The sequence below is a fragment of the Perca fluviatilis genome, chromosome 9 (genome assembly GCF_010015445.1).
Source record: "Perca fluviatilis chromosome 9, GENO_Pfluv_1.0, whole genome shotgun sequence".
Classification (NCBI taxonomy): domain Eukaryota; kingdom Metazoa; phylum Chordata; class Actinopteri; order Perciformes; family Percidae; genus Perca; species Perca fluviatilis.
In genome coordinates, this window is record NC_053120.1 from 37,458,944 (window position 1) to 37,473,894 (window position 14,951).

Consider the following 14,951-nt stretch of genomic DNA (forward strand, 5'->3'; position numbering starts at 1 on the left):
GTCGCTTCGGTGTGTTCCGAAGCACTTTTTGGACCAACTCGGGGAGACTGATCAGTCCGACTGCCTTTTCTACCGAGGGTCGGCCGTCGGGTTGGTGTGTCAAATAATCCTCTCTTTTATAGATCACCAAAAAAAGATTTAATGTAGCCAAAATAATGTTACTTGATGCTTATTAATTGTTGAATTATTGTGAGCATCCAAATAATGTTTATGGATGATTTGCAAAACCATTATTAACCAGTGACAAAGTATTAACGATCTATCTCAATGAATTAATAATTATTTTAAATTTCACTAACTAATGATAAAATAACATAAATTATGAGATTACTAATAATTAGTAAACATTCTAAATCATCATGTCATTCTTTGTCTACAGTAAAATAACTAATAACTATGGTTTAATTTACCATTTATTAATGACAATTATTAAAAAGGGTTCATTCTTTTTTTCTTACTGTCTGCTGAGATCACAGAATCGCCTAAATTACCCAAATACCCCTAAAAAAGGAGCATAGTCTGTCTCGGCCTCACCGATGTTGAGACACATTGACAACTCAGGGATTTATAGTAGGACCAGTCACAGATAGTAGGCCTGCCAAACTCGATTCCTTTTAAGGGTTCAGGTTATTCAGAGTCACTCACTAAACTGATCCAGGTTGTGCGTGTCACTTGAGTTAGTATTGATCTATAGGCGAGCCGAGGCGAGCTTGCAATTTTTCGGACTGTCTGCTCAACCTAATTGCATTTTAACATACTACACGTATACACCAAACCTACAGTAGGCCTAGCTAGGCTACGTGCAGAACATTGTATGTTATTTCAGAAGTCAAAGAATGGCTTTTGTTGTGGATTTGCTTTACTCTGAGCTCGAGGAGAGACCTCACTCGCTTGACTGCTACAGATCCACTCATGACAATGTAGCCGGCTGATTCGCGCGACTGACTCACTCGAGAGTCATGATGACTCACGAGTTCTCGAGTGAGTCCCATGGTCTGCGAGCTTGCAACGTTTCCAGCTCTGAGTCTGCAGGTCGGGAAGTTCCTAGAACCTGTTATCTCGGACTGTCTCTCTGCTCACTCAGTCGCTTGAGTTGACTTGTGGAGTTGTGGTTGCCCATGACATTTTAAGTTATAAAGCTTCTGGCAGCTAAGATGGCTAGGACTAGTAGTAGCTAATGTTGCAAGAGGTTTGTGTGTGTCTCAGATTGATTTGTAGTAGGACTCAACTGATCCGACTTAATGATACTAGAGACTCGCGCCTCATGAGTTAATTTAAAGAGTCGGGTGAAAGATCCGAGTGAGTCACGACTCAAACAGGTTTAATAGATGGAGGATACTCTATGGACAGATAAACTGTGACTTCAGTGGGTAAATGCAGTTGCAGGGCGAGTGTGCAGGCAGCTCAAGGGAAAGTGGCCTATAGAGCATAGTGATTTCTTTCTCAAGGATCCTCTGATAGGTAGTGTCCAGGTTCCGTTTCCCAACTGGCCATACCTGTCACAGTATCCTTGAGCAAGAAATATAACGCCTACATTCCCCAGGATACTTAGCGCTGTGGTTGGAGGACAGCCTCACTAAAAGGGCCATTTTGCTCCCATTAAATCCCAGAAACTTCTAGAACAATCCGTTATAAAGGTACTGTAGCACACTCGGATCGTTTTGCGCAGGTTAGATTGTTTTTTTTTTGGCTGCTGGAGTGAAACAGCCTTATTTTTAAAACTGCATTAACATCTGCTCTTCTGAATGTTTTTCTTTTTTTTAAAGAATATTTTTTGGACATTTTTGGCCTTTATTTTGACAGGACAGCTGAAGACATCAAAGGGGGGAGAGAGAGAGGGGGGAATGACATGCAGCAAAGGGCCGCAGGTCGGAGTCGAACTCGGGCCCGCTGCGTTGAGGAGTAAATCTCTATATATGGCTTGTGTGTGTGTGTGTGTGTGTGTGTGTGTGTGTGTGTAGGACACAGTAACCAGTGGGCTCCCACATGGCAGCCATATTGCATGCAGCCAAACTCATCCTTCACCCAATCCCTCTTTTTCATAGCCCTCATTTCTCTTCATCTCATTCCCCTTCCTGATGCTTCGAACCCTCTACACTGAAAGATTGTTAGGGGATAAAGAGAAAGAAACAGAGATAGATAGAGAGGTAGGGAGTCAAAGGGGAGATGGTGTAGAAGTGAAGAAAGGGTGAGAAGGTGAGAGGAAACGAGGATGTGTAAAAGACAGATGAGGGAGGGAGGGAGGGACAAAGACGGACTGAAACAGAGTTAGAGTGATAGGGAGAGAATCAGTGAGCAAAGTAAAGCTCTCTACAGGGAGACCTTGTCCTCTGTCTCCGCACATTAATATTAACTATAGAGATATGATGTCCTTACTATCAGTCCTTCAACCACTTCTAATGGCTAGGGAAGGAGGGAGAGGGGGAGCCAGAGAGGGAATGAGGTTCAGGGATCTTGACAGACTTGTTCCCCTCCTGTGCATCAGTCAGCCGGATGGGCGGATGGATGTATGGGTGAACGAATGGATGGATGGCCTCTCTTTTGGAGGAGGGAAGGTCGTGCGGGATGGAGGGAGGTGGTGCTTGAGATGGAGGAGAGGAAGAGGGGAGACATTAATCTAGCAGAGGGCAGACCGGCATGTCTTTTTTTTTTTTTTTTTTTTTTCTCTTCAAGACACAATACACACATAGTACACAACGCTCTACCCTCTTCAACCCTTTGGGCGGTTTTGTCAAAAATCACGCCCCAGGTCACGCCAGGTAAGAATTCACAGAAGAGTGAAGGGCTGAGCTCACCGGCCGTCTGCTCCCTCAGAGAATGAAATCAGAAAGATCAAATTAGTCCAGTTCAGCCAGCCGAAAGGATGATGTACAAAACAAAAAAAAGTACACATGAAGGAAAGCTGTGTAGAAAAGACCCTAGAGCAACGTGTTCATATATATATATATAAAAAAAATATATATAAAAATAAAAAAAAAAAAAAAAAAAAAAAAAAAAAAAAAAAAACAGTACAAGCCAAAAGTTTGGACACACCTTTTCATTCAATGCGTTTCCTTTATTTTCATGACTATTTACATTGTAGATTCTCACTGAAGGCATCAAAACTATCAATGAACACATATGGAATTATGTACTTAACAAAGAAGTGTGAAATAACTGAAAACAGTTGGGATGGGACCATCAGTTGTGTTGTGCAGGAGTCAGGTTGATACACAGCTGACAGCCCTATTGGACAACTGTTAGAATTCATATTATGGCAAGAACCAATCAGCTAAGTAAAGAGAAACGAGTGGCCATCATTACTTTAACAAATGAAGGTCAGTCAGTCCGGAAAATTGCGAAAACTTTGAATGTGTCCCCAAGTGCAGTCGCAAAAACCATCAAGCACTACAACGAAACTGGCTCACATGAGGACCGCCCCAGGAAAGGAAGACCAAGAGTCACCTCTGCTGCGGAGGATAAGTTCATCCGAGTCACCAGCCTCAGAAATCGCAAGTTAACAGCAGCTCAGATTAGAGACCAGATGAATGCCACACAGAGTTCTATCTGAGAAAATCAAATATCACGATATTTTTGATGAAATACCTCGATATCGATACCGCAACGATATTGTAGTGTTGACTATTGGTGCTTTTCACCAAATATTTACACAATGAGATTTTTGATAAATAAGCATCAGTAATGTGGATACAATGACTAAGTGGGTAACAACAGTTACAACAGTCTGGTAAGTTCAGAAAATGACATCACTTTACTGTAATGCAGCCTTTAAAACCAGGACAAGACAACACTTATGCCATATTACGATATCCAAAACCTAAGACGATATCTAGTCTCATATCACGATATCGATATAATATCGATATATTGCCCAGCTCTACCTGCAGGTCCTCATATGATGGTCTCCCCTTCAGGAGGCAGATGTGAAGAACTGGGAGGAGAGAGAGAGAGAGAAACAGAGAGAGAGACAGTATGCTGCTTCTCCTCCTCCCTCCCCACTCCCAGCGTAATAACAGGGACGGTCTCGGTTCAGACTGTGTGTGTGAGAGAGAGATTGTGAGAGAGAGGCCAAGAGTGCATATCAACGGTGCCAGAGAAAAAAAGAAGGGAGAGTACAGAGTCACTATCGACTTTTTTCATACTCCCACCTCGTTTTGCAAACAACTTCCACTTCCCCAGAGAATGCGTCTGTTTAAGCAACTTTGAGCGGCATCTGATAGACGATGCTGCCAGACGTGAGCCCAGTTGGCGTTCACATTCTCTATCAATTTGAAAATGAAAGTGCCAAGTCCATTCAGTTTCATCTAGATGTCACAGGGTTAACCTTTAGAGTACACTTACAATCATTTTTCTGAGAAATATTTACACTGACTTTAACTTTGGCAGTAACGATGCTTTTTCAATCTTAAAAATAACATATGCTTTTTTAAGATTGAGTAGAGGACAGGGTAAACTACTGGCGTAAAACAGCCTGTACACAGCACTAGGGCTGGGTACTGAACTTCAGTAGGCACCGAGCAAATTGCCTCCATAATATCAAGTATCAAAAAATGTCTCGTCATTCGTGCCGTAATGTGTAATTTTGTCATTTAGATTTGTTAAAATGGATTTTATAAAATTGGTATTGAGGAAACGGTATCGGTACACAGCGGGCATAAAAGAGTAGGTGCTTTCCTTCATGGTAGCGGTCTACCAAGATCCTTTGGAACATTTTCAGCACTTTGTTAAATCTGTATATCAAAACATTGGCTAGTATAGGCTGCACCTGATAAACTAGGTACTGACTGTAAGTATATGTAAATTGTTTCAACTCTTTGAGATGTACTTGCTACCAAGACAAAGTAGAGCAATTGAATTTATGCAGCAGTCATCTCATTCTCTGCTCTCTTTGAATCAGAGTCCCTCTTTGTCACCTCACCACCCACCCAGAGATAATTCAATAACCTCTGCAAATGAGGTGTGTGTGTGTGGTGTGTGTGTGTGTGTGTGTGTGTGTGTGTGTGTGTGTGTGTGTGTGCGTGCGTGCATGCACTGCCATTTTCAGGTCAATCAGAGGTGATAATAATAATCATTACTCTAATTATTTAATTTAGAAAACATGACTCATACAATGATTATCTATTTCTTGTGTGTGTGTGTGTGTGTGCGTGTGTGCCAATGCCCCCATGTTAAATTGGTGTCCCCCTATTCTGCCATGTCTTAGATCTGAAATAGCTTCAAAGAGAGCAGATGTGTGTGTTTAGCCTCTGATGTATAGAGCTGCAACCCCTAGCATGCACTCAAGGGCTACTGGGTCATTATGTTGACTGTGTGTCTCTGCTCCCAGCATGCAGCTGGCATCGACAATAACAACAAAGCAGCCATTTAGTGTGACTTTACAGAGGGCTATTGCATATTACGTTGTGAATTGTGTCTGTGTGTTTGTGTGTGTTGTGAGCGAGGGCACAGATGAAGTGATCAAGTCGACAGCTTGCCGAGCTGTGATTGTCACTGATTCCCCCCCCCTCTGTCCTCGGGAAAAACAGTGCCATCTGCCACGGGCAATGCCAGCTTGGCACTCCCCACCCAGGCTAAACTAGAGAGGGCAGGGGCGCTAGGAACAGTTTAATATTGGATACAAAGGTTGTGGGTGTGAGGTGGAGGTAGGAGTTTGCGGGTTGTATATAGGAATTATTTTTTTTGTTTTTTTTTTTTTTTGTGTGTGTGAATGAGTATGTTTATGTCCATAACGTTTTGATAGTTTTTGTAACACCTGGAACTTAATTCAATCATATTAATTCCTGTGTCATCCATGATATGTTATTTGTAAAACATTATTTTCTCCCTCTTTTGTCATGGCCTTTGAGCCAGGTTATGACAGTGGGCGCCCGGATAGCTCAGTTGGTAGAGCGGGCGGCGGCGCCCATATATAGAGGTTTACTCCTCAACGCAGCGGACCTGGGTTTGACTCCGACCTGCGGCCCTTTGCTGCATGTCATTCCCCCCCCTCTCTCCCCTTTCATGTCTTCAGCTGTCCTGTCAAAATAAAGGCAGAAAGCCATTAACGACAAGGAAATATAAAGTGCATCAAACTTTTCAAAGCCCTACTTATTTTTTCTACCAGTTTTAAATGCATTTGTTTCTTATGAATATGACAGTCCCTCCAGAAAAACGCGATTATGCGATTGCGTAATTCAATGCATAATCAGCCAAAGTCCGCATATTTATGCAGGGGCCACATTTTTTCAAATATACCGCACTTTCCACGCATAAATTGCTGATTTCCGCGCAAAATATGCTGGGCTTGCGTGATTTCATAATCCCCGCATTTTCGTTGCAAAAAAGTCACATATATCCTAGCAGTAATTGAAAAATGTTGCGTCTACTTCACACAAGAGCAGCCATTTTCCCCTGTTGCCATGGGAACGTTATGAAGTGACGTAATTACGCGACGTAATTACGCGACGTGAACATCATCGAAAAGCAGGGTGTTGGGGGAATTACTTTTTTTTTCTTTTTTTCATCAAACCGCAGTTTTTGCAAGTTCCCGCAATTTCATCGCATAAAATTGCATAAATATCCCGCATATTCCATCGCATTTTTTAAGAAAACGTGCCGCATAATCAAGGATTTTTGCCCGCAACAATCACAAAAAAACTCTGCATTTTTCTGGAAAGACTGCTAAATTATTTAAGTCAATTGTAGCTTAACCATATCATATGTGCTACTTCAGTTTTTTTTTTTTTCTGGAAGGACTGATATTGGGGCCACCATTGGAGAAAGAACTTTCATGAATTAAGTCAACATATTGAGAAGAATGTTGCATGTTATTAGCATGAAATCGTACATTCTAGAATAAAAGTAACATCACAAGACATTGTAGTGTCTTGGCTATGTCTGCATTATTTATTAAACATCCTGTGTCCTATCTTCCTTCAGGTCCTCCAACACCACCATGCGGTCCACGAGATCTCCTACATCGCCAAGGACATCACGGACCACCGAGCCTTCGGCTACGTCTGCGGGAAGGAAGGGAACCACCGCTTCGTGGCAGTCAAGACCGCGCAGTCGGTCAGTGTCTGTGTGTACACGTTTTACCATGTAGCCGCTCTGTGTAGGTCAATGTGTGATTCGTCTGGGGCTTTTCTAAACAGCACAAACCTCTTGACATTTAGATAAGGACCCTTGAAAGCCAGCTCATGTCCCTTTGTGCCATTCATCAAACAAACGGTTTACTCTCTGGAGCTCTAGATTTTCTGTGTGTGTGTGTGTGTGTGTGTGTGTGTGTGTGTGTGTGTGTGTGTGTGTGTGTGTGTGTGTGTGTGTGTGTTTGTGTGTACGTTCAGCAACATACTCTATATGATATTGAGTACCCCTCTTGGACCTGCTATGATTGTTGTTGCTGTTGTTATGTCTATGTGCCTGGCTTGTTTAGTCTGGATCCAGCTGGCTCGCTCTGTAGCCGTATTGATTTCCCATAGTGAGTCGATGAAGGTTTGAGTGTGTGTCACCAGCTCTAATGGCATATCCATCCTCCCAGGGCCATGAACCGTGGCTCTGTGACTTAGACAGATATACACAGTGTCTCACACACACACACACACACACACAACACACACACACACACACACACACCAGGCTGTACTCAACATTTACACCAACCACACTAAAAAAAACGCTACCCTGCCGAACAGCACAAGGCTAAGCTCTCGTCAGTCACCTAAGCTGTCATTTACCTGACGTGTGCCTGAGGAAAGGTCACGGTTACATTTTACTCCCATTTTTCAGGATTTGAACCCACCATCATACGCACTCAGACCATTAGTTGTGGAGCAGACAGAGCTTATGGCTGAGGCTGTAATTGGAAAGTAACCACTTTGATGTGAATTAACAAAGCGTCTCTGTCGTCATGAAGACTTAAGGTTGTTCCGAAAAGGCCAATTTAGGGGTACATTCGAAAGTAATTGGCTTACTACTCAACTCAGAGCCTCCGCACAAGAAGGATGTGTTTTATTTAGCAAGTTGTAGTTGAGATGGAAGCACACTAATTATGTTAGAAAGGCTTTCGTAGTTAGTTTCTCAGTTCATCAGTCTTTGTTATAACTTTTCAGAAAAGTTACAATTGTAATAAATATGAATAGATCTATTTGTGACAGAAGCAACTAGGGATGCACCGAATATTCGGCCACCGAAAATCTTCGGCCGAAAATGGCCCAAAAGGGCATTTTCGGTTTTCAGCCGAAATACTTTTATCACCGAAACAATACGGCCTGAATGTTGTGATGACACAAACAGAAACCGCGACCTGCACGTGTGTCAGTACCCGATCTGTTCCACCTGCAAAGTGTCTCCTAAGCAAAGAGGTTGAGACGGACCACGCAGTGAAAACAATGAGAAGTGCTCTTAGAGTCTGTCAGCACACGTTTCACTGAGATCTATTCGGATCCTCTGCACTTCATCGCGACTGTACTTGATCCGCATTATAAAGACCATTACTTGGATGCGGAAATAAAGCAGGGCGCACGAGAAATGATCCAGGCCGCGATGGATGCGGAGAACCTGCGTGGAGACGGAGACGGAGCGGGCCCAGCGCAGGAGATCAGAGCGCAGAAACAAAGACTCGTCTCTCTGCACCAGATGAGGGGCATGCACCCTCGTTGTCTGATATGTTCAGTGAAATCCTGCAAGAAAGTGCCTCAAATAATAATCATAATAACAATAGGTAAGCTATTCTGTTCTTAGGCTACTATATACTGTATGTGACTATCAGATTGTAGCCATATTTCTGCTAGATATTTTTTTAATTAAACTTTAATATTAATTTATACAATTGCAATGCCTTGATTTTAGTAAAGTTAGTACACAGTCATAGCCATAAATGCAATGGTACTAATAATTGGCATAATTTCTTTCGGTGTTTCGGTTTTCGGTCTTGCTTTCCTCTTTTTCGGTTTTCGGTTTCGGCCAAGGATTTTCATTTCGGTGCATCCCTAGAAGCATCCATGTATCTAATTTGTAGCAAGTCTACAGAGAGTTTAAACACTACTTAGTGTCGGTCTGGTAATCGTTATTACATTTCCAGTTATCAAAACCTTTATTTTGATCTCTTTGATACATTTAAAACAAAATTACCAACATGAGAAAATCATAACCGCAACTGCAAATGACAAATAATAATCTAATGGTTCCGCCATCATTGGTGAGTCTAGCTTTGTCTGGACAGTGTTTAAGAACAAGCTTTATATTTCACTACTAATGGAAAACAAACTCTCAGTTTGCTATCTGCAAGATGCATTGTTCATATTTGGGTATATTATTTTATTCCCATGGATTACTATCCACTTTTAGATTACTCACAGTACAGTTTTGGTGCAGTGTTTCCTTCTTAGTGGCAAAACATTTTTGAAACTATCCAAAATGCCAGTGGTGTCAATCAAAGGTGTCTGAGCCCAGAGTCCCAAAGCTTGTATCTGAATTCATTTGGCACCCAGGATCAACGATTGTAAATAAATCCATTTTAGAGGAGTCAGATACTGCACACTGCTAGTCTGTCCACTTTCTCCAGCTGTGTATGCAGCCAAATTCTCTGGAGGTTGTTTTAGGAAATCCAACAACTGAATGTGATTTAGATGATGGGGAAATTCAATATACCAATTAATGAATTCTTAATAAATTCAGTGGCAGGATATCCTGGAGATATCTGTAACCAGCCCCCGAATTTAATTTGGGTAAAAGGTGACTCTGTTCCCTTTAATATTCAGGAGGATTTTAACCGAAACCCCTGATCGTTTGCTTTCTGCATTTATGATTCCTAAATTCACTGCTCGTCTCTGCGCTCTGTGTCTTCTCTTACCTCCAAGTTTTTAAACCAAAGAAGCGGAAAGGCATGTTAGCAAATAGCAAATAAAGGTGGAGATTAGAGCATGTATTGTCAAATGCAAGAGGATCTGAGTCTGACAGAGTGACAATATTTCCACTGTTGGCCCAGCAGGAGCCACCGTTTACCTCAGTGTGTCTGTCATGAGGAATATGTGGCTGACAGCATCTTGCAGAAAGACAGCACTAAAATAGAACTATTTTATGCAAGGGAGTGTTCAGTCTGTTAACTCTGGGTGCACTTCGCATAGCTCCTGTCAATAATTGATTAGGTCTGAAACACCATTGTACGATAAGACTCTGCGTTGACAGCAGTTATAAGTTGTGAGTCATCCAACTTGTTTGTTGTCTGTACTTTTGCTCCCCTGACAAGAAAGGTGGTACAAGGTAAGACAAGAGGCCACCATCTGCTCTTGTCACTGTCTAAACCAGGCCTAGAGACGGAGGAGAGTATGTAGGCATTGTGCCTTAATCTGGTTTCCAGATCCCAATCACAGGCAGGTACTAGTTATTTAGATATTCATAGTCTGGAACTTCCATTCCAAGTCTAGTCACTTTTAACGCTTGCAAGGATTTGTTAGTGTTTAACTAATCACAGGCAGCCCGGCATAGCCCGACAAATTTGAGAATGCGTAGGAGTCTGGAACCTCTCAATTCATTTTCGATTTCCAAGGGGCATTATCAACCAGGCCAAAATGCCTCTGGAGGCAATTACATAAATCTACCACCAATCAGGGCAATGAAACGTGATCTAAAGCCAATCAGAGCAGCGGAACGACGCACATGTAGCTCTGAGCGACACATGCGAGTTGGGGCGGTACTTGATCGGTTTTGAAGCAGGAAGTAATGCCGCCCGGGTCACAAACTTTCTCAAATTAAAGCTAAACAGTACACTGAATTATGTTTCTGAAAACATTTTAGGAGAGAAATAGGCAATACAGTAACAGAGTCTTGATTCATATTTGATCGGCACCACCTAGTTTGGGAGTTTGGTGTCGTGAGTTTGGTGTCGTGAGTTTGGTGTCGTGAGTTTGGTGTCGTGAGTTTGGTGTCGTGAGTTTGGTGTCGTGAGTTTGGTGCGTTGCACTGGACGGAGAATGCCAGTTACGTCTAGTAACTATGTTCGGTAACTACATTCAAGCATGACACTCCTCTGTCAGTTATTGTCTTAAACCTATCAAACAGGAGAGAACCGGTTGTGATTTGCCCGTCCAGTTTCTCCTCGGTTGGAAATGTGTCTGATTGGGAGGGGCGCCATACGTATCTGCCAGAGCAAATGAAAGCTCGCAGATTCGTCTGGCTCCCAGGCTAAATCACAGGGGCACAGAAAACAATCCATCACAAAGACATGTTACCTTTAATGAAAGATTTTAGACACACTAATTACAGAACTGGCAAAATTGTCAAATTCAGTTTGCTGCCATTTTGTTTTTACCTTGTGGCCTAATGGAATCATCCATAATCAGCTGTCAGCAGCCCAATCAGGTATCTCTGACTCATCCTGCCTAAGCGGACGCTCAGACCCAAAGAAATACTTAATTAGAAAACCGTAAGGGTCTTTTCTGTTGAGGCATGTTGCCACAGCAGAGGAGGAAGATTAAATGTGATCCAGGAAGTCCACTTTGAGTAATAGCTAGCTTTTACAATTCTAAAAAAATGATCATGGCAACAACAGTTCTGTCCCTGGTTTTGACATTTGAAAGGCAAGCCGTAGATATAGGATGTTGACATTACAAAGTTGTTGACCAGAAATGTGCACTTGGCATTTGATGTACCAAGGCAGCGGGCTGTGGGATAAGGCCACCGCAAACATTGAGCCACCTTTTTGCCTCAGCCCTCTGCGTCGGGATTACTGCTATTATGTACCTCACTGAAATGAGAATGAATGGGGCGTTTTTTTGTTATAATGCTAATGTTGGTCTGACCATGGCCTTATTCTTCCTGTCATCATGAGGAAGTGCAGGTTCAGTCCACATTATTCCCCACATAACTAGAATTAGCAGGCATAGTTGCAATTTAGGAGTTCTGATCAGTGCTATGAGTGTGTATACAGTAGTGTGTGCCTGTTGGTGTGTGTGTGGTAATGGCCCTGCTGTATAATGTGACTTCCTAGGCTGAGCCTGTGATCCTGGACCTGCGGGACTTGTTCCAGCTCATCTATGAGATAAAGCAGCGGGAGGAGATGGAGAAGAAGGCCCAAAAAGACAAGCAGTGTGAGCAGGCGGTCTACCAGGTACACTTCCCAACTCTCTGTTCCCTCTGTTTTCTACTGTTTTAACCTTACCTCAATCATCTGCCATACTGGAAGTATGATGAGCTTCATCTAAGGGACTTTTGACTGACAAGCCAAGTAATACTTAAAAAAAAAAAAAAAAACTTCAAAGCAAGCGAATGACATACGGAGCACCCACTTTTAAGGTTTCATCAGAAGCCCCATCTGTCCATTGTGGTTATTTCACCTTCCTCTGTTCTCGCTTCTCTGCATCTCCTGTTTAATTTCTCTTTATCTCTCTGTCTGTCTGTCTCTCTCTCTCTCTCTCTCTCTCTCTCTCTCTCTCTCTCTCGATGATTGCCAAATGATTATCTGAATGCTGGGAAGCTGCTATGTCTTGCTGTGCTTTCCGCCTACTCTTTCGACTCCACCAGCTTAACTCTCCGCCTCTTCTGTCTTCTCCCCTCTGCTCCTCTCTCCTCCGCGTGTGATCTCTCCCTCTATTTCCTGCTGCCGCTCATCTGCAGACAATACTGGAGGAGGATCTGGAGGACCCGGTCTACCAGGTAACTTCCTGACCAATCACATTGCTGCTTGTCACCTGTGCTGCATTCCAGTCGGCTTGCTCCTCTCTGTGTGCACTGTGGGGGAGACGGCCCCTGTTTGGTTACAATGTGGCAGTGCGGTACAGTTTGGAGGGTTAGGATGTCCACAGATGTGTATGTGGAGTCAACAACCCGTCGGAGACGCTCAAATATGGGCGATCGCGGGTCCTGTGTGTCCGTGCGCATGTCTGCCAGTCAGGGTGCATGATTAGCTGAAAGATGTATAACGTTCCTCAGCTGCTTTGGGAATCTCTGCTGCGTAAATTCTCCTCCACTTGTCACCAGGATCTATTGTTCAATTTCATTTTTTTTTTTTTAATGAGAGCCTGTTGACAATGCTGTTTGACTAATCACCTCTGCAATTTCACCACTTTTCTCTCAATTTATTTATCTTCCAATTTCTCTTCCTGCTTCTTGTTTTCCTCCCCTCCCTCTGCTGCTGACGTTGTAGTACATTGTGTTTGAGGCGGGACACGAGCCCATCCGTGACCAATCGGAAGAGGGCATTTATCAGGTACTCGCAAGCTCGTCTTGCCTGCTTGTGTCTCCGTTATATTCCCAGTCATCTTGTAGTCAGCTGTGGTTAAGCTGCCAACAACCGGAAGCTCTTTTATAGTGTTCAGACTAAATAGATTTAATCTGCCATTTGCTTGCCAATAAGTACCAGCTATATTACTCTTTAATGGATATATTGTAGCCTATAGATACAATTAATGGTGGCTTCTTTTCACTCTTAAAAAAGTAGATACAGGAAAATAAAAGAGCGTAAGAATCAAAGGCGAACAACCAGCCAACGCTCTCGAGAGGGCCGCTATAGCTAGCTACCCCAGGGAGACGAGTCTTTCTTTGGGTGCACTCCTCAGAGGCGTGGGTAGACCTCCGAGGGATGAAGAGGGGGAGGGCACGGTGATGTGGAGGTTATTCCTGGCCTGTGTGGAAGGCGGACCCCTCCTCTTTTTCTCTCCTCCTCTTCCCTCTTTTTCCCGAAGAGATGAAAGAAAGCGGGGGAAAGAAAGATTAATCACCAGCCTCTCGTTTGATCTTTAAATAAAATGGATTGAAAATAGACGGAGTGCTGGCGCGTGCACAGACATACGCAAACAGAAAAATGCACGCACACATACACAAACAAAGCCCCCCACACACACACACACACACACACACACACACACACACACATCAGGCGTAAGAAACGTGAGCCTCAGCCAGCCTCCAGCCACAGAGGAACTAATGTATGAATAAAGATGGCAGCATCTGGAAATAAACATGTGAAAGAAGTAACAAGGCATTGAGAGGAGGAGAAAGAATATGACAGGCTGTGCTAGATAGATATCCGCATTCTTCATCAGTGCTATTTCTCATTTACCGTCTGATTAGGGCACGTCCAACTAGGGGGGGAGTAAAACTTTTATTTTAAACATGATGTCACTTTCGGAGAAACAAACCACAGGAATCCTAGGATTCTTAAATATCACCTATCAGCGCTCATTGTGTCTTCTCATTACACACACTGTCAAATCTATCTGCCAGCGTGACAGAGAGATATTACATGTCTCTATGTGTGTGACAATCTGAGTTATTACATGTCTGTGGGTGTGATAAGCAGCCTTATCCATTCTTTATTAGGGAGAAAGCGAGACAGAGAGAGACCATCACCGCAGGCCGATCTACTGATTAGCCTAGTAGATGAGTTCTCACTCCGCAGATTTTAATTCTGATTATCTCTGTGCGTGCACATACCCCTTCACACACACACACACACACACACACACACACACACACATACTCAGTCACTCACTCTGCTAGTGATTGATTTGATTCCCAAGTAGCCAGGTTTCAGGGTTTAGTCTTGGCATACAGTGTGTCGCAGTGCTGTAACAGTGATGTTTCATGGTTTGATTAAACCAGAGGTAACGGGCTCTCTTGGCTGTTCTCTGACTCTATTGGCTGATTGTGTAGGTTCCCACCAGTCAGCAGAAGGAAGGGGTCTATGACGTCCCAAAGCGACACCCAGTGAGTGACCGTGTGTTTGAACCGTGCCCCACCACCCGCCGCAGCCTGCCTCCCCCTCTCAGACAAACCTCTCAGCTGTCCCCGGGTGTAAAGCCTTTGGTGCCCCGTCCTTTTTTTTTTTTTAGAGCCTTGTGACGCTCTGATTTTGCAGTGATTCTACTTCCTGTTAACATCTCTCCCACACAGTGATCCTCTTTAATGTTTCCCTGAGAGGTTTGCTGGGACCCAGTGCTCTTGTGCAGTGTGCTGTGCTACTTTTGTTTCTG

The 14,951-nt window shown here is 43.3% G+C and overlaps 1 protein-coding gene across 11 annotated transcripts in view; it reads left to right on the plus strand.

Annotated features, from left to right (window-relative positions):
• Positions 1-14,951, plus strand: part of dab1a (DAB adaptor protein 1a) — a 331,663-nt gene that overhangs the window by 302,468 nt on the left and 14,244 nt on the right. For 7 of the 11 annotated variants that reach the window (XM_039811470.1, XM_039811473.1, XM_039811472.1 and 4 more), the window contains 5 exons: positions 6,919-7,050; positions 11,969-12,088; positions 12,595-12,633; positions 13,124-13,186; positions 14,632-14,685. In XM_039811470.1, the coding sequence (XP_039667404.1) occupies positions 6,919-7,050; positions 11,969-12,088; positions 12,595-12,633; positions 13,124-13,186; positions 14,632-14,685 (408 nt within the window). The remainder of the gene's footprint in view (positions 1-6,918; positions 7,051-11,968; positions 12,089-12,594; positions 12,634-13,123; positions 13,187-14,631; positions 14,686-14,951) is intronic. The other 4 variants (XM_039811477.1, XM_039811480.1, XM_039811476.1 and 1 more) reach the window with 3 other exon arrangements.